We start from the raw sequence: 20,611 nt of genomic DNA on the forward strand, positions 1-20,611 counted from the left end.
TGAAATTGAAAACTTTTATTTTCATGGAGTATATGGGTATGTTTTAAGTTCTAAGAATGATAGGTTGACCATGAAAACTATGTTTACTTTCAGAGAGAACAGGAAATGAGAATGGGTGATATGGGTCCTCGTGGAGCAATAAACATGGGAGGTAGGGATCTGAAGGAAAAAGGCTTCTGTAATGTAAAATTTCTTTTTCTTTGGGACTGTACATGTTACTCAAGCACTATTAATTAGTGACAACTACTGGAAAAAAGGAGTAAACAGTATTAGGAAATAAAAAACCCTCATGGTTTTTGCTTCCAAACAGCTGTTTTTTTCCTCCGGGTGTATCTTTACTGTTTTGACTACCTGTGGGAGAAAAATATGATGTGCAAGTGAAGAGCAACAAAAAGGCAGGGAAAGGTGATGCTCTAGAAATTACCTGATACAAAACAGGAATTTTCTGTTCAGAAAGTATTTGGTGTTCTTTTGGAGGGACTGCCTATTCAGAGAAGTTGGAACTGTAATTGCATGCAGTGAAATGATGTAGAGCTTAAAATTGGTAAGTTCTTGTTGATGTACCTGGCAAAAGATTAATGAGTGATGTGGTTGATGTTCTACTAATTTATTGCAAGTCTGTATTTACAAATATTCTCAGTTCACTTTTGTAACTTAAAATATTGTTAAAATACTGCTAAAGACTTATTGGCAAGTCTAGAAAAGTAAATTCTTAATAATTAGTGTTTGCACTACTTCAGTTTGCAGACTGAAGGTGTTTGGAATGTTACTACTTCAGAATATCTGCTTTTAAACAAGACTGAAACTAGAATATTTCTTTTAAAAACCCAAATCTTACTAAACTATTAACTGTCAATATATATATCTCATGGAAGCTTCCTGATGTTAATTTAAAATAAGATGATAATTTAGAGAAAAATTAATATTAATTCTGTGTATTTTAAATTTGCAAGTACATACAAATCTTAGTGAACATTGTCGCTTGACCTTTGAGTAATGTGAATTTATAAACTAATGAATCTGCTTGGTCCAGTTTTTAAAATACAACATTCATCATTTCCTTGCGTTTATTGACACATTTATAGCTGTAAAATAGAAGTGGGCTTTTGCTTTCAGTGAAGAAGAAGAAATTAAAAAATAATTGTAAAATCATCTGCAAATAATAAGCTGAAGCATAAATGGTGACTAATTTTTTATAGTTTTTCTTTTGTGTATTATTGCAGTCTCTACCTGAAAACTTCATTTAATCAGGAGACTGTGTAAATACTGATACTGTGCCAGTTGTCCAGACCACAAGATACACTTTTTATGCACATATTTTGAATGTGTAATTTATAGCAGTGTGTTCACAACCCTTTTCTTGTCAGGTTTTAATGCTTAGCAGTGATGTTCATAGTCTTGCTTTGTAAGCTTTGTGCTATGCCTTGATTTCAAACTTGATAAAAATGCTTTTAGAAATAAGTTATAATAACAGCTACTATTTTTTAAAGGGAAAAATATTCATAGCAAATAGGTATAGATAGAGTTTGTTCCCATGGTATCTAGATTTTAGGTTAGGTTAGATTTTGTTTTCTCCAGCCCATTAACAACCCCACCACTACAACAAAAAAAACCTGACCCCAGAAACCTGCAGTAGACCTTTAAATAGTAGACCTTTAATTGTGATCTTAGCATCCTTTTCCAGCCTTTCTGTTGGAGTTGTAACTGACCTTTACCTGTGCCATTTGTGACTTCTTATCATGTGGGACAGTGGGGAGTTGGAGTACCTTCAGTAATTGAAATACCTGCATGATACAGTGTTATTAGAAAGCAAGGTACCTCTGTGACAGACTTAATTAGTGTTGGGCTGACTTGTGTGGGACCTCTCATGTTTACATAGTTTTCTGCAGCAAACAGGTTCTGAGAGGCTCTGTATGCCTCATCGTAACACTTAACTGGAGCCGTAATGCTAAGTGCAGCTGATAAAACTTTTCGAGATAGATATATATATACAAAAAAAAACAACGGCTTTTTTTTGAATGATCTCTGCATTGATGAGTGTTATTGACTATGCCTTATTGCCAGCTGTGCCAGACCTTGGCCTGTGGAGTTTGGAAAAACTGAGTGTGCTTTTTTCAGCCCTCCAGATTGCAGAAAAATACCTTTTTTTTTTTTTAAGTGTCTTGTGACCTGTGGCATGAACACGGGATGACTGCTTTCAATTTGTTGCTGAACCTGCTCTATTGAAATAACAGCTAACTTCAGTGTCCCATCAAAAAGAACAGGCAATCAAGTGGTTAGGTTTTAGAGTCTGTTTCGGAGCTAGGAGAACCTCTGAGGGATAGCTAAAATGCCATAGTTGCCTCTTACTGAAACTGTGCAGGACACCACTTTCTCCTTGCATTACACTCCCCAGTTGTCCTGGCAGTGCTGACTCTGCCTGAAATCAGTTTAATACTATAAAGGTTTGATACTACAAGTTGCTGTACATCACCCTAGAAGCAATATGGGTGTATTTGTATGATACAGAGGGTAAGAACTGCGTTGCAGTTGAAGGATAAGCAAACACTACCTGTGTGTGGCCAGGTGGCCAAATTTAGTTAGGCTGGTAAACAAGTCAGTAACAGGTAACAGCACTGACTGCTTTTAGTTAATGGAGCTAGTACCAGCCACTAAGTGCTGCTATCATGATAGTCCTGCAGAGTACCTCTAGCCTCTGAAAATAAAGGTTTCTCCTTATGTTGACAGTGTAGACTTCTCCTTTTCCTTCCATATTTAGTCACTAAATGGATGATACTAAAAAACAGGTTTAGGGCATATTCAACTGATTCTCTTGAATGGTAGCACAGTCTTCACCTGCTACATGAACTGGTCATGCCTCTGGGTAGGTGAGAAGCATTGACTTGCACATAACTTTGGTTTGCCGTAGGGTCGTAGAGAGAAGTCTTGGAGTTTCTTATTACTGTGCTCAAATGAGTTCTGTCTTTCAAAATGACAGGGTTTTTCTCTGTCACTTCTAATAAACTTGTTTAGTACTTTACCATGTGCTACTGCATTGTATGGATTGTTTTGGTGAAGCAGCTTGCAGTTGACATAACGTGTATGATCAAACCTAGGTCTGCAGTTTTAGCAGCGATATGTCAGATGCAGTGGGTTCACTGACTGCTGTGATATGCACTCAGGGCAGGTAAAAAAGATGCAGTTCTGCAGATAGTCACAGTACTGTATCTGTGCTAAATGGCCTGCTTACCATGATGTACATTTATATATTCATTACGATAAGATGTTACAGTTGTTATGAGAGGTTAGAGGTTGATTTTTAATAAAAATAAGTTGATTAGTCTAGCAACGTGTCGGATTTCTTGATATTATATGTTGTTATGACTTAAAGCATGGGCTAGATTCCAAAGGTGTGTTGTCTTCCGTTATTAGATCTTGGATGCACACTTTTGGCTGAGAAGGGCGGATTGTTGTTGGAGGCAAGGAACATGTTAAAGTTGATGACATTTCATAATAGCAGATGTAAATGATACATAATCAGAATTTTTTCTTTCTAACAACTTGAGAAAATGTAACAAAGGCAATTTTAGCTGCCTGTTGAGTATGTTATTGGGTACTGGCAGAGGGGTGTTTCCAAGTGCAATTTACCAGCTAAATGATCTCCTCAAAAAGATGTTTTTAAGCTTTTCTACCTTTTATGGTGAACCAGAATTTTGGAGGAGACTTTCCTGTGCTTGCAATTCTAGTAAAACTTCACTTAGTTTTCTGGTACTTTTACTGCAATAAATGACATTTACATGCAAGATTTACGCCATATTACAAATTATTTATTGTAAACTTGAGTACCGTTTTTGGTATTGCTTTTAGATGTTAAGACTAATATTGTTACAGTATATACACTTAACATAATACTGGTAGAACAGTTCTTGCGAATGTATGATATAATCCCTGAAGAGTCAAGTTGCCTTGTAGCTGCCAGTTACTGCAAAATAATTTGATTTTTGCAAATTTGTGGTGTGCATACTATATATATATGCTATATGAACACTTCAGTTCCTGCACAGAAACCATACAGCTATATTTAGCTGTAAAGTTCAAGATTTACAAATACACAAGGCAGATTATTTAATGCAAAATAATAGGGGTTAATGAAAATCTGTTTAAAAGCAGATGATTGAGATAAATGTACAGTCTCAAAGAATATTCTTTTTTGTTTCAAGTATTGGAAGTCTTGTACATTTGGCTATTTAAATATTGTAAATTGTTTGTTTATTCTTGTAAAATTCAGATAGGACAGCTCTAAGTATAGATTGTTTTGCATAGATGCGTTTAGCCCAGCACCTGCTGGTAACCAAGGCCCTCCTCCAATGATGGGTATGAATATGAACAACAGAGGAACTTTACCTGGCCCTGCAATGGGTCCTGGTCCTTCCATGGGACCAGAAGGAGCTGCAAATATGGGAACACCAATGATGCCAGATAATGGAACAGTGGTAATGTATCACAAATTTAATTACTTTGAATAGCCGTCATGTCTCATGGCCCATTAATGTTACCAAAGATATTTTCACACTGTGTAAGAATGTGATATGTTTTTTGAATCTGTTAAAAGTAGATAGAACTTGTTAATGCAAATAATTTACAACAGAGAAGGGAAGTCTTTTTGATGTTACTATGAAAATCCTACTTCCCTTAGGAATGGTATGAGTTCTTTGATCAGTAACCAGACTTTGAATTGAGATTAGAATGTACAGCACTTGTGGCAAAGCTTGCATGTATGACCTGTCATGAAAAACTCACAGATTGTAAGAAACCACTTCTGTGAAATGGAGGAAGAAACAACATACCAAAGTAATCTGTCAATTTAGGCACTTGCTGTTTTTTCTTCTGTGAAACTAAATTCTATGTATTAGCTTGTTAGGGTTTTTGATGAAGTTAAATGTTGGAAGCTATGTAGTGTGAAGATATCTTTGTGTAAACTATTTAATTTTTTAAAGTGACTTTAGTGTTTTTTGTATTTCCTTTCTAACACTGTTGAAAGCATGAGATTATGACAGTAATGACACCACTTAGAAAATAAGTATGCCAACAGCTGTTAGAGGTAATGGTCATACCAATACCGGAAAAATAATATTGCCCAGTTGCCAAGGGTGATAGGGAATGTCTTCCATATATCTGGAATTTTTTATCAAGAGCAGATAAGCCATTGGGATGCAGTTAAAGCGCTAGCCATTTTTGCTCTGTTGTCATAGCTGGTTACTTTTCCTAGCTGTAATGTCTTATGTAGAGAAACAACTATATTTTTAAATCTGATTTTTACATATTTTCCAGTATTATTATGTAAATATATATTTTGGATATTCTAGTGGTGGTGTGATATAAAGGAGTATTTAATATAAGCAGTGATGCCATTATAGTTTTATTGGAACACAGAAGCATATGGTAGCTGTATTTTTTCATATATGCCTCCTCAAAAGTATCCATCTGCAACTGAGCAATCTGTATAATGAAGTTTGGACAAAATCCTTTGTTCCTTAGAGGAGAATGAGATTTTCATTGAGCACAAAATACATAGTGAGTCAGGTCTTTACCAGTTAAAGGAGAGGGTCTCAATTCACATTACAGGAACCAGCTCATTTTATCAGTTGTGTCATTGGTCACAAAGTGGGGGGATGGGGACGGGGATGCTTTTTGCAAAATAGCGGTTTTAGAGATGCTTTTTCTGGAGACCCCTCTGTGTTACTAGTCACCTCTGGAACATTCTGTTGTGATTATATAAACACTGTGAAAGAGGTGTAAGGAAAGGAACATACTATCATAAATCACGGTGTCTTATCTCCAGCTGTTGTTTTTCTACAAAAAGTCATTCCAGGTATGGAAATGTAGGGAATATACTGACACTTTCAATGCATGTTTTATAAAAAAAAAAGATACCTTTTTTACTTTCCATTTTCTTCTGCATGCTATGGAAGGACAAATTAGATGCTTTTTTAATTATTATTATGATTTTCTCCCCTTTTGGACTTTGAAGGTTTTTAATTTGGGGAGCAGGCCCCTACATAAAGGCATAGCCTAACTGTATTTTTCCTGCACGGCTATCTGCTAAAACACTCTAACAGTTAATTTCAATTTTCACTGAGGGAAATAGAGAATATGATTTATAGACCTGAAATTTGGTTTCAATTTTTTTAATTGGATGTTTCTCTGAAGTCTTTTAGGGAGAAAGTTGGAGCCATCTTTTTGTTCTACTGCAGTCTTTTGAAACATAGATTACCTTTGAACAGAACATTTTAAAAATAGTTGTGTGTGTGTGTCCCCGCCCTTATTGTAGGTAGTTAATTACTGCAGTTTTTTGTTAGCTGAAGAGAGGGGTCCTTATTGGAAAGATGATTTGACTTTTTGTGGAAAAAAATGTTAAAAATTATCAGGAATATGTGATAAGCTATTTGTTGAAGCTTACATCCGTTGCTAACAAGCTGGCATGAGTTATTATTTTTTTTAACCAGTGCTGCAGCTTTTAAGGTACTTTGGGGCAGTAGTAGATCTTCATGCAGTTGTTGAAGTAACTTTTTTCTTACTCAATGTCAGATTTTGTTTAAAATTTACATATATACAACCATGATCTAAATTGCATATGTTTTGATCCATATAGATATAATGCTGTTTTAATATTTTATATATATATTAATTAGCAAACTTTAGAACTGTTGAGCTCTACTGCTATTAGTGGAGTTAAACTTTCAGAATAATTCTCTGATTCGGGCTTATAAATAAAAAGCTAGTCTTGAATGTTCTTGTGGAACTCTTGAGTACCTGGGCAGTTAACGTATGTGTCTGTACAGAAGGAATTTCTTCTGAAAACATAACTATCCTCAACAGGTGAATGATGAGTTATTTCAAGATCTGATTGTACCATATAATCTGTGCTTTTAATGGTTCATGTTATGCTGGATTGATGTTTTAAATATAATTATGTGGGGTTCTATTTTTAAACTCTTGCATAAATACTGAACTGCTCAGATGCATGTTTTCTGGTTTAGGTCTTAATTGCTATAGCCAAATAAATCTGTGTAAGCACATACACCTTTTTTTATTAGGCACAGAAGAGCTAAGGAAAATAAATGTGGAACATAAGTTGGATTTTCTTCTTATATTAATATTTCAGATTAAGCTTTAGATATACATCAAGTGTGTTTTAAACTAAGCATAGTCCAGTTACGCATTTTGTCACTAGTTTTGTCAGTTTATTTGGACTGGATTTTATAAGTCTAACCAAAGATTACTATAGTGTCGTACAAAAGGCTGACTCCAGGTAGTATGGACTGAAATACCCACAGATATGTGGGTATATAATTCTTCAAGAAGTCTGCAGTCTGTAGAAATACAAAGGCTGATTTCCTCCCATGTAGTTTGACAATGTTTCTGTATCTAATTTATTTAAGGGAGGAGCACTAGTTGGTATTTAAGGCAGAACAGAGTTCAGGCATAAGATTATTGTTTGCTGTCTCTTCTGTTACATAGAGAATATGTATTGCTTCAGATGTGCTTGAATGGATGAAGTTATATTAATCACCAGAATTGGTCTTAATGCTCAAGTTTTTAATTTACAAAGTTGGAGCATAACATTAGCACTCTTAATTTCCAGCTCTTTTTCCATAGTAACTAATTGAATTGCTCCTTTCTTCCCTCTATGTGTGATCCTGATTCTGCTGGACTATCTGCTGAACTCCATGACAACATCACTTGTGGTTTTTATTGTAACTCACATTTGGCACGTTCCAAATGGACTTGTGTTAGCATAATGAGAGATTCCCTCAAGGAGGTCCATCACAGATGGGTTCACCTCTGGTTAGTAGGACGGGCTCTGAAACTCCTCAGCCGCCAATGAGTGGTGTAGGTGCCGTGAGTGGTGGACCTGGTGGCTTTGGTAGAGGAAACCCAGGGGGCAACTTTGAAGGACCTAACAAGCGTCGCAGATACTAAAACTTACTTCATTCCTTACTGTTTAGAAATTCCAGTAAAACTATACGGTGATATGCCTTTATAATTTTTGCTGTTACTTGGAAATGGTTTTATTGTTATTGTAGTCTTTAAAACAGTTTCTTTTGTAAAACTTTTTTTGTATCCAGTAGTTTAGGCTTTGTAGTATAGAGCAGAAATGATGCGGATAATTATGTAAGGCAATGTGTTTGTGACTGGCAAAATACAATGTGTGATCATGCTGTAAAACGTGCGGTTATCTGATTACAATAAAATATAAAAATAACTTGAAAGGATTTTGGGAATGTTATTACTGATACTGGGTGAGAATAATTTTATGCTTAATTATAAGTGGCGTAATTTTCATTCGTATGTAGTTTCTACTGTGTGTCAAGAAAGTTCCATTCTTAATAGTGAATCTGTTTAGCTAAACTGCATGTTGCAGTACATACTATAAACAGTTTATAACACAACTGCTTTCATTTGTTTATACTTCTCAAGAGCATCAGATTTTCTACAAAGTGTTCTCAAGGATACTGTGTCCTTGCATCTCAGTCTTCCTTTGCAACTTAGTCACAGTAGGCTTATCAGTAGAGTATATCTGTTACTTAAATTATTGGAAAATTTAAGGGCGGGGGGGGGCGGGAATGGGACAGACAGGGACCAACATTGGAAAAGGAATCTGTATGTATGCTTTATTCATAACAGTATGAATGAATTTACCTAAACCATACTTCTACAGAAGAAAAGTTGTGACATCTGTGTGTTCTACTGATCGTTAAAGTATCTTGCCATTGCAAGGAAGCAGACAGTTGTGCAAGCTGGTAAGCCTTCCAGTGTGTAGTGCATCATCATAAGTATGCATTTCTGCCAGTGGTTGAACAGAAACAAGTCTGTTACCAATGATTAACTGTTTCATTAGGAGGCAAATACATGTTTTCCAGTTAAAGTAATTGTTCTCTTAGAGTAATATGCATTTAGAAGTATTGCATGTGAGTATTCTTGATAAATATTTTACAGAATGATGAATTTTAAAAATACCCATTTGCAACACAACTCAGGCTGGATTTTCTGATTGAGTCTTAAGATAAAACTGATGATAAAGCTATTAGGAAGCTTATTATGATTCAGATTTTGTCAGTCATGGAAGGCGATGGAAAAGACCTATTGGTTCTATTCCTGTAATGGCAAGAAAGTAGGAAAAATTTTGGTTACTGTTGCTTTTTTCCTGTGCAAAATAGTTGTCAAATATTAGTGTTCTGTCTTACCAGTTCATGTTTTCAGAAAAATAAACTACTAAAATTACTACTGTCTGCATGAATAGTAGTAATACTAAATTGATGAAAACCTAATTTGAGATTACCTGGTGCCCTAATTAATGGGCCCCAACCAAAATGCTATGGACTTAGCTCAAAGCATGGGATGCAAGCAGCAGAGAGAGCATGTATGTGTTACTTAATGTAGCAGTGATGGTCTTGGCGAATTGCATTGTGAGCAAATGGGTAACAGGAAAATTGTGGCCTTGCTGCCATTTTGGAAGTACAGTGTTATTTATATTGCCAGTGTTACATGGCTTAAGGTAGAGATTGTTTTCATACAGTTTAGGAGTTATCACGTGTAGGTCCTCACTTGTGGCGTCTATAACCACTAAGCATTTTCCTCTAGATTGCCTTTAATGTTGGCCTTTTTTGCTTGACTTGAGGATACGTGCCACACTTCAGTTTGTATCGCAGTAGCAAGTTACATCTGAAGTCTGAAATATTCTTTCACCTGCTTGATATATGTATCATGTTATGGCATTCGTTATTCAAAAAAAAATCCTGCAACTGGTTTTACTTAGCCCATATTCCTAAAACTCAGTATTTGGGAAAACTTATTTTCAGTAGGTGTAAACTGGGTGTTTGCATATAGCAACTACTTAAGCTCTCTGCTTTGGTGTACTGCGTTAAGTTGTGACACTAGACACAGTGTCTAGTAAGGTGTCTAAATGCTGGATTATTTTTGTCTCTTTTCTGCCCTTGTGCATGGCATTTTTATGGGGATTGAGAAGGCACTGGTGTAAGCTGGTAATTCTGAACTGTAAAGCTTTAAGGGGAAGCTGTTTTAAATATAACTTTAACTAGATTTAAGAAGTCTGTTCAGTTTTTCAAAGGAAAAGGCTGTGTCATTCAGGCCTTTTGGCCAAATGTACTCCTGTATATTTGTTTAGATATATACACCATCACCCTCGTAGTATTCGAGTATGTTTTGGAAGTACATTAAACATACCAAATCTGCAAAAAGTGGTTTATTTGTTGCTTGCCAGCCTCATGCTATTTTAAGTGCATGTTTGTTGCACCACATTTTTGCTAGCAAGCAGAGGTATGTATGTATTCGGAAGTTCCTGTAGATTTTAATTAGTGATTTTCATTTCACAGTTGTGAGCTACCCTTCCTGTAAAACTCTGACTTGGATGGCTCTGCTTGTATGGCAGCAGTGGATGTGTCTGCTGTCCTTATTGCAGAAAATAATCTAACATCTTTTTAAATATCCATGAACCAAGTCTTTAAGTCTTAAAAAATACTGAAATGTTGAATTTGGGCACACTTTAAAGATTTCACGAAGAATGCCTTTTGTAGTTGATGACAGGCTGCCAAATTCTGCTCATAATAGAAACTTTATTAGGGCTGCCTGGCCTTGTTGATTGTATACAGTTCAACTGTATAAATTTTGATTTTGCCATTTGTGGTGTAGTAACAAACTCTAGCTATATGATAAATGTGTAATTTTGTTAAAGGAATGGTCCCAGTTTGTTTCCTAAAAATGGTATGTAGATGTGGCCATGCAGCATTTTTGCTTGAAGGTACTGCCCATGTGCTGGAAGTGATTAATTTTTCTTGTTCTTCATTTGGCTGATCAGTTGATCATTTTTTCTGTGTACACATGTACTTTAAGTTTTTAAACTGTCTTTGGTCTGTTTGACAAGAAGACACAGTGAAGTCCTGACTGCTGTATGCTGTGGTAAAACAAATATGCTTGGAAAGGTTATGGAATTGGCAACTACAATGCGCTTACTTTTGGTTGTACTTACCGAGGTTTTACCTTATTCCTGACACTTCAGTCTAAACTGCTTAATTTTCATGTGAGATACAATTTTAATACTTTAAGATAGTAAAGCTGTACTATTCCATTTAAGTAAAAGAAAACAACACCATCAGAATCCAGCTTGTGTAACTGCATTTGCATTTGTCACCTCAGTCATCTGAAGGGGAGCTATTGGGCACTTAAATAAAATTAATTTTGGTTGTGAGTTAATTTCTTTGTTTTATGCAGTGTACTCATTAGATAAAGCACATTAATGTCTTGGGAAACTTGGTGGCCAATCAATCAAATGTACTTAAGTGTATTTATTTCCTACGAAAAATACAGATTACTGTTGATTATCTGGAAAGAAAAGTTCTGACCTTAAGTTGTTTTATTTATTGTCTACATCTATTTTATTTAATTGGACAAAGATACAATGAACTGGAGACTCTTACTAGAACAAAAGGTTAAAATAGATGGCAAGAAGACAGTATGAACTAAGTGTTATGTCAGTTTAGTTTTAACCAGTATCCAGTAGGATTTTATGGTATGCATTCTTTGAGAAGCATTCTGATCTAAAGTATACTGTCATATTTTAAAATGTTATACCACAGTTTTTTCCCTTTTCCACTTTTGATTTCAGATTTTAACTTGAAAAATAAATCTATAATTACAAATTCTTCTGAAAGCTACTAAATACAAACACATTGACTTTTATGAGGTACTGATTGTTAAATGGTTGTGATCTGCCTTGAAATAATTTGGCTCAAAAATGCCAAAATAAGCAATGTAAAGAAAGATCAAGTGAAAAACAACCCCCCTTTGGCCTTCTGAAGAGAGAATATTCTTCGGGGTGAGATGTTCAGCAAAAGAGTGGTGTGCTCTGATAGCATGAAGCTCTTTTTACTGAAGCATTTTGTGGAAACATTTTTTTTTACATTTTCTATAAGAAATTAATCATAATTCTTCTCTTAGTGAAGACAAGTAAAAAGAAACTGTAATTGAACTAGTAAAATGGCAGGGAAGGCTGGGTAGCAACTGATGGGGTCAGTTTATTTACATTGGGTGCAAACGTGAAGGGATGCTTAATTCCATTCCTGAGACTTGAAGGGGTGCATAATCGTAGGTGGTTTTAAAGAGTCTGCATTCAGCATGTCTTGTTAGCTTGTGCTTGGGGCCAAGAGTGGGGAACTTGAGAGAGCACATATTTCATTCACGTGCAATTTAATTGTCTCTTTAGGAGCCCTGAATTTATTTATTTGGGCACTGTGCTGTCATTAAGATGCAGAACTGTCTTGGGACTTGGTGCTTCTATTGGGCTCTTGGCTCACTTCTAGCATGAGGGTTTATCAGTCCAAACTTCCCCGATTCTTGAATAATGAGGAGGGACTGAGTGTGGCCTATGGAAAATACCGAGGCTGGACAGCACTCCTTTAGATCAGTGGCTGTTCAGTGCTAGCTTAGTGGCAAACATAGGAGTGTGTTATTCCAAAAACTTTTGCTTTCTAAAAAAATCTGTTTAATGAAATGTGAGGGCATAATAGGAGGATTGATTTAAAACTTGCATTACTTAATGTCAGGTATAATTTTTCACATTGGATTGGCTTTTTGTTGCCTTTTGAGATGTACTGTAAAATATACTTAATCTTAGTAGGTGGTCTCACCAAATCGGTATTTTGCTATTATGAAGAAATCTGTTCTTTTAAGTTTTGGGTTTTCCCCCCTAAAATACTTTTAAAAATGTAGCTGTAGGCATTTCAGGTTTGTTTTCACAGTAATCCATGAAATACTGAAGTTTATAGAAATTAAATTATCTATGTCTAAAATGTAAGTTGTAGAATAGATAAACCGAACGTTAAATTTTCATAAAAAGATTACTTTTGATGATTTTAAATTTATGGAAACAAGCCCTCAGTGTGTTTTAAATGGGATAGATTTAATAGGTCTTTTCAATCTTGAACTTCCTTAAGCTATGAAAATGAATTTAATTGAAATTTGCAGGTATTCATATTAATAACCTCAGCCTGACTTTTGGAAGCAGGAAGAGATGGGTTTCTTCAGAAAAGGAGTTCAGAATAGCAGCCATTTTTTCCTAATTGAAGGAACTATTCAGAAAAGTTTTAAGTTCAGAGATAAGCATAGTATAGGTAAAACCATTCAAAAACCTCGCGATCATAATGATTATTTTATACCCAAATCACATTAAAAGAAAAAAAAATATCTGTGTGAGTAAAAACTTAGTGATTTATGTGTAGTCCCTCAAATAGAGGACAAAATGCTTATAATAGGTGTGGGACTCAAAAGGAACTCCACTGTGTTACTGTGTACCCTTGTTGGTAAGGTTTTTTCCATTTGTTTTGGTAAATGGTTTGTCTAGAGCTTTGATTTTTCCTAGTTTTGCTAGTGTTTTATATCTTAATTTCTGTAGACTAAACCATAGCTGTGTAATTTGATTGGATTTACATGCTAACTGTATCCAGGATATTAAGGGCTTGGCTTGAAAGAAGTGCGGTAAGAATAAAGATACTGTTCTTGCCCTTAATTTATCAGTAAAAAAAATTGCAGAGAACCTTGAACAAGGAATTAAGTGTGAAAGGTTCTGTATATAAACTGAAAAAAGATTGGGGAAGTGGAATAAAATAAAACCGGGAGAAATGTGGTTTAATTTTATATGTACAGCAAATTCACAAAAATTTTAAAGCTTGTTATACATGACAACCACTTAACTTTTAATGGAAAAATACAGAGATACTGGTTACATAAATGTATTGGATTTTTAAAAAACTGTGTTGTGCAGATTGCCAAGGAATATCAGAAAAACTGAAATTAGTGTTCTAAAAATTGTTTAATATTCATAGGATGTAGGGTGCAGTCACTGCAGTAGGATATGTTTCCTCTGTGTTGCAAAATTTTCTGTAGGACTTGATTTTTGTGGCTGAATACAGCAACCGTATACAGTGTACACACCTCATGTTGTCATTGGTATGAAGCAGCTGATGTTAAAATTGCTAGCCTCTCATCAAACCAGTGAAATCCAGTCTTACACCTGTGTGTCATAGCCAGAGAAGCACCAAACAAGATGGTGTAAAGGGAAGTAAAATAGTAAATATTTATTAGTTATTTGTGGGATAGGGTTAAGGTATTTTCATTAGGGTTTTTGCCTTAATGTCACTGTAACAATTTTTTATATATGTGAAAGGGAAAGCAATTTTACTCTCGGTGTTTATTTGAAATAAATACCTCACCGAAACGAAACACCCCTCCAAAAAGCACCCCCCAAACCCCCAGTGCCTAGTGCCCCCCCCCCCCCCCAACAGGTGCTCCCTCTTTAAATAATCACATATACTTAAGCAAGGTGGAAAACTGTATATGCTTAAGCAAGTTGGAAGAGGAAATGTAATAAATCTAAAAAGATGTAAAAATCACAGGATTTATTGTAATGCTTCTTGCAGCTGTTTGCTCTTGGTGTTCTGGGCATTTTAATGTGTTTCTTTTTCTACAAGCTCCATTACTGTTCATTATTGACTGCAAAAGGATTTATTCTGCAGTGCTGTTACTGAGCTTTAAGTATTTTTATCTAGTGTAAAATTGCAGGAAAAAGCCCCAGCATAAACCAGCTATCACAGTACTGTAGAATGCAATCTTTTGAACTGCCAGCTGGAAGTGGTCTCTCAAGCTGCTTACAAGTGTTTTAAATATTTGTACGCTACTGGGAAATTGGAAATCTTCGTGTGCATATTTAAAATAATAATTCGACACAGGCACTGCTGCAGGTACGAATAGCTCTTTGCCCTCCTTGCTGCTTTGTTCTGCTTCCTGCCTGCTTTGTGCCACCCTTGCATCTCCATGCCCATGCAGTGAGAAGGGTAAAAGAAACCCAGTGAAAATTACTGATTCTGCTCATTTCACTGTGGAAGGAAAGAACAGCAAGGAGTTGGCGGTAGAGCAAGACTTCTCATAACTGTACGGACATTGGTTACTTCATGCTACATCTATGTGCCACATAGAGGATGTAGTTTTATGTATGTTCTCATTACATGAGTTTGGATGAGTTTTTAGTACTTCTAAGAAATAGATAGTTTAGAACAAATAGGTAAGAAATACTGTTGAGGGCTTTAGTTAGATGTCTGAATAGCATGGTTATGTTTTACATTCTTAATGGTAGTTGGCCCAAGAAGACAAGTATTGGAATTAATGAAGAAAAAAAATGTACACTAAAATGTTGAGCCAAATTATATGTGAGCTTGATCTGTCTGTTCACTTTCTGCAGTTGCCAAGATGGTTACATGCAAGCCAGTAAAATACGGAAAATAGCATTCTTCATGATTTCTCCAGTAAAGATGATACACACAGTTGCTTTAGAGAAGCAAGGCTATTCACATGTATTTTTTCTTGGGAGGAAAATATGTAAACTGCAATTATAAAGATGGGAAATACTGTCTTTAAAATGCTAACATTCTTGATTCTTTGATACAATAGCACTGGATTGTTCTGTATATTACGTTTCACTTTTAGGGGACAGAGCAAGTGAAAGGTAAGCTGGAGCTCCAGTTTTAATCAACTGAAAATCAAAAGCCTTTTCCAGAAGGCACAAAAGGAGAACTTTAATAATGAAACAGTAGTTCATCTTTAGTTTCGTTCCAGTGTGGAACATTGTGCTTCTAGAACTTCAGTATTGTATCAGTGGCAGTTCCACATCTGACACTTTCAGAACCAGATCTGTGCTGAATAATAAAATAAAATTTCTGCCTTAGTGTGTGAAGAATGCAGTTACTACATTTCAAAAATGGAATGTTCAGAGTTTTGAAATAAAATGTATGAAATAAATGTCATATATTACTGGTTTAAAAGTGAAAATTATGTCAACTTGGCAGTTGGGATGGCTATGCTTTTAGAACCATTTTGGTTTATGTGCCAATTCATTGTTGCTATGTTATTCTTTGTGTAGTTTTTGTAATATCACTTAATGCATGTTCAGCATCGTTCTTGCATCACAGTTATGTACAGTTTCATATTTTATTCACACTGATGAATGCAAGTGTCTGTAGAAGGGGGTACTAGAGCATTTGTCTAGTGTAATGTAACTTGTTTAGGAGGGCCTTTCATTGCTAAGCTTGCTTTCTGTTTTGTGTTCACTCTGCATGTTTTGTGCAAAATGTGCTTTTTCTATTGCATATGGAGAAAAAGCAGCAAACCATGGAAATGTGTTTATTAGGAAAGTAAAGGGAAGTCCTGGATGCCTCTTACTGCTGCTAAAATGACAGCTGGTTCAGGTCAACAAAATCACTTGGTTAACTTTCATGCATGATTACATCTACATTTTTTCCTGCTTACAGCCCACTTCAGTATTAATGTTAAAAAAACTTCTGAGTAGTTTCCATAAATAATCTGGTTTTAATCAGAAGCATGTGTATAAGATGGTAAATAATTGCAAATGACTTGATGTTTGCTTTGAATAATACTGTAACTCCCCAAGTTGTATTAAACATAAAAATATAATTGGTTTGACTTTGATCATTTTTAAAGTGAAACTTCAAAAATTGTATTGAGTGAGAGTAAGCCCAGGCCACTGGGGACGGCAGAAGGTACGAACTGTGGAGAACCCATGCTCTTGTTTTGAGTCACGTTATTTTACTGGGCATGCTTTTTTTATTCTTTAAATCGGGACCATTGTGTGAAACTGTTATAAAGACTTAACCAGACATATAATTTGTCTTATTTTACACAGTTATAAGTATTAATTTATTATTAGCATCTTAAAAATAGAATTGGGTTAGATTAGGCACATGTATTTTACTGGAGATGGTAGCATGTAGTATGAATATCAGAAATAGTATAATTCAGATGATGGTAATTACCAAAGACTGATGATATGTTGTGCCTTTAAGCCTAGTTCGATAAAAGCTGATCTTTTGCATTGTTATTACTACCTTTGAAATGAACTCTTTCATCTTTTTCTTCTTCCAGTTAAGCATAAACTTAAATTTCCCAGGTGGCTGATAGTTTTGGAAATTAAATACTGATTTTAAAACTCAGCGCCCAGACCCTTGATATTACATTTGCATTTCTGCTTTATTGTTGTAGTAGTCACAGAATTACTCGCACATCTAAAAGTGTTCATCTAGATTTTTTTTGCAGTATTGTACATCACTTAATTCTTGGGGCTGCAGGTGGGAAAGCTGGTAATATAGAAACTTTCCATATTATTGTAAAAAAAAAAAAAAAAAAAAAGAAAAAAAATTGTTTAAAAATCTGATCTCTTCTAAACTACCAAGTGTCTAGGAAGCTGAATGGTGTATTTTTAAAGAAGGTTGGAAATTTTATTTTACCAGAGGTCTCACAAATTTATGAAGTATTTGACTGAGCTCTAAATTTTTCACTGGTCTGACAATTGAGGACATTCTGACTCGACTCTAACCTTCTATTAGTGGTATGGTGAAAATTCTGCAAGCTTCTGCAAAGCTTTAGAAGTGCTGTGAGGACGAAATGGCCATACTGACTGTAGGACTGGGCAAATCATTCATCTTTGAAGATTGTCACTGGCCTACTCTGGGTATCCTTATCCATTCTGTTTAGGACTTTGTTTCCTATCCTGTATTTCAGGTTTTATCTTATTGTAAAAGGCTTTAGCTTTTCCTGGTGATGTGGAAGACTAGTTCTGTAGAACTTTATTTGGGGGTTCTAATACTAAATTTGTTGGAAGTGGGTTAAGGAAAGGATCAGATGTCAGATGAACAGCAAAACCAGTTCTTCATATGATTTGGCAAGTCATTACATACCTCTCCATATGTGTTTTGTTAGTATATGATTATCATGTATGTATTCTTAACTGTTGTGTCATTAAAAAGGATTTATGGCCCTTCCTGAGGGGGGGGGGAAGACTTATTTTTAATTAATTTAATTCTAAAGTTTTTCTCATGTAAATCAATATACAATAATTGACAGATTACGCGAGAACTTAAAAAAAAAAGAAGATAGGTAAGATAGGTACCTTTTCTTGACTCAGGTGTGTGGAAATATTAATATGGAAAAGTAAAAGTAGATAAGTGCTCTTCATGGTCTTATAGATGGGGGAGATAGCAGTATGGAAAAGCATGAATATGTGGTTTGACCTCACCTTTCAGTTTGTTTCCTCTAAAAATTTGGAACCTACCGCAGAATTAAAAACGCCAAATATGACATGATAAACTTACTTTAAAATGCTTAATGTTGTTTCAGAGTTCTGCTACAAATGAGAATAGTTTAATGTAAACATGGAAATAAAATACAAGCTTTAATGGAAAAAAGAAGCCTGAAAGCCTGTGTTTCATTAAGATACAGAGAAGCGTAATGTTGAGGAGTTGGCGATTTTTTTTCTCGTCTTTTTAGTTTTTGTCTACATAACCTAAAAGGAGCAGAGGTGGAACTTTATTAATAACATGCAGGGAAAGGCTGAATATACAAGACAGAATTGTGCTGGGAAAGGACTGAAGTTAAAGTATGTATAACTTCATATACTGATGCTTCGGTGGAGGATTTTTGTCATGAGTTTAGAGAGCTCTGCTTATAAACAGCCTGGTCCTGCTACTATTGCAGAAAAACGTTACTTTGTCTCGATCGTGACAAAACAAGAATAGGACTGTCAGGATTTAAGTTTGTGAAGAATGTAATGATCTTGCCACAGTTACAAATCTGAGTAGTTGAACAGTCAGCATCTGAGGTGGCTTGTCTGCTGATGGATACTTGTACAGCTACACGACTGCCATAGCCTTCCCAGGGCTTTGAATACAGTAGTGCCTTTGGTTGTTCCAGCATTTGCTTCACCTGCCTCAGTTAACAGAATTCTTTTAAGGCTACAAGGATGCTTTTCAAAGTCTTCATCTTGTCTGCTTAGCAAATTTCAGTTGCACGGTGGCACCTACTGTATCTGGGGTTGAGGGTGCTATGTGTTGTCAGAGTCCTTAAATCAGCCTTTGCTCTTGCCAGCTACGGTCGCCTTAGTTTATACCTTTTCAGTCATTGCAGTGTGCTTCCAGATGTTACCTTTTGCGAATTACAAATGTAGTATACTCGATGAAGTATTGATCTGAGCAAGCTTGAGTAGAGACTTAGGAAATATTATGTACAGTTTTACAAAAATACAAACCAGTAACATTTGTACTGTCAATGACACAAATTCCTTTGATAATTCAGGGTGTGTTATGGAAAATGTATCTGTTGGATGATTATTTCAGTTTGATCCCCTAATTTTGTAATAAGGATGGAAAGACCTGGTTCTGCTTCCAGGTGCTGAGGTTCATATTTAAGCTATTTGGAGATCTGCATTTTAGTTTACACAGTGTAGTGTAAACTGGAATCACTCAAAATTTATGCACAAATATACCCTGTCGGAGCATACTCAGCAACCGGATGCTGATAAGATGCAAGATTTTGCAGAGCTCAGAATGAAAGTAAGTTGACTGAAAGCTTTTAAATAAGATGGAAATAAAGTTACGAGAAGGCAAGAACAAGGTTGAGCAGAATAGGAGAGCCAACTGTGAGCTCTTTGAAGATGGTCTGCAAAAAGTAGTGGAAGAATCTCATAGCAGGTAAACACTGTTAACCTTTCAAAGAAATCAATGCATCAGTGGACAGAACCTCGGTTTGAAATGCGGACTTCGTTGGAGAAGCTGCTGCTTGTTTATGTGGAGTTTCTTTTTAAGACTTGGCAAATAATGTTTGTAGTGTGTTAGAATGGATGTTATTTCCTTGTGTACATCAAAAGTCACAAACAGGTAACTGAAGTAACAAACTTATGTTTCATTCTGTTCATGACCATTTTCTCATTAATGTGTTAACATTTAGAAATTTGTCACCTGACATAATTTTGATAACATATTTTTAAGTGCATATTTTTAATACCAGAATTATAGTGTGAGCTTACATCTTGAAATCTGAATGAACCATGATGAAACGTAGTGCCAGCGGTCAGTCTCTGATTCAGAATACTTCAGTCTGGAATATGCCAGCTGACTGCCTTTGTATGTAAAGATGATAACAAAAGGAAGTTCTGTATTTCTTACCCATGTGGTCTTGGTCCTGTGCAGATGTGGTTTCATCATTATGGCCTTTGTTCTCGAGTGATGAAGGTTGTAGCCAACTGGAGTGTCTTTTAATGGGGGTAGATGGTGGAAGGGTGAATTTTACTAGTATTTGTAACACTGAGATGCCTGATAGTTAAACCTGTTATTCAAATATTGAATTTATTCCTAATACTGTGCTTTTCAGTCCTTTTAATTACCCGTTAGCAGGTGCTTCCTTAGCTGTATGTATGAGAGCTGAGACTTAATGCTTTTTTTTTCATGTTTGATACTCACTTAGAAAGCTGTTTCACTTTGGGAAGGAACAATAACTATCTTACAGGTAGCAGCCACTTCTACTTAAATAAGCAAAGTAAAATGGTACTAGAAAGTTGAGATAAATCCTACATTGTGCAGCATCAGCAATATGCCCAACCGTGCAAGTAAAGCACAGAAAGCCAAGTTTGAGTCCCAGCTTGCCAGATGATGAAGCTTGTACAACAGTAGCAAGTAAAGAGTCTCTTCACTTTTATGTGGTTGACTTCAGTACA

At 35.5% G+C, this 20,611-nt stretch overlaps 1 protein-coding gene across 22 annotated transcripts in view; it reads left to right on the top strand.

The window, feature by feature from the left end:
* PSPC1 (paraspeckle component 1) overlaps nucleotides 1-20,611 on the top strand; it is a 68,148-nt gene that overhangs the window by 32,384 nt on the left and 15,153 nt on the right. For 10 of the 22 annotated variants that reach the window (XR_008746878.1, XR_008746876.1, XR_003555179.2 and 7 more), the window contains exons 7-8: nucleotides 94-151; nucleotides 4,303-4,472. The exons of 10 other annotated variants lie outside the window; for them this stretch is intronic. Coding sequence is in view for 2 of the 12 variants with exons in the window: in XM_005229695.2 (XP_005229752.2) it covers nucleotides 94-151; nucleotides 4,303-4,472; nucleotides 7,777-7,962 (414 nt within the window). In the remaining 10 variants the exon portion in view is untranslated. Of the gene's footprint in view, nucleotides 1-93; nucleotides 152-4,302; nucleotides 4,473-7,776; nucleotides 8,253-20,611 lie in introns of those variants that run through there. 2 more of the 22 variants (XM_005229695.2, XM_055802334.1) reach the window with 2 other exon arrangements.

This window comes from Falco peregrinus, chromosome 4 (assembly GCF_023634155.1).
Source record: "Falco peregrinus isolate bFalPer1 chromosome 4, bFalPer1.pri, whole genome shotgun sequence".
In the NCBI taxonomy this organism is placed as follows: domain Eukaryota; kingdom Metazoa; phylum Chordata; class Aves; order Falconiformes; family Falconidae; genus Falco; species Falco peregrinus.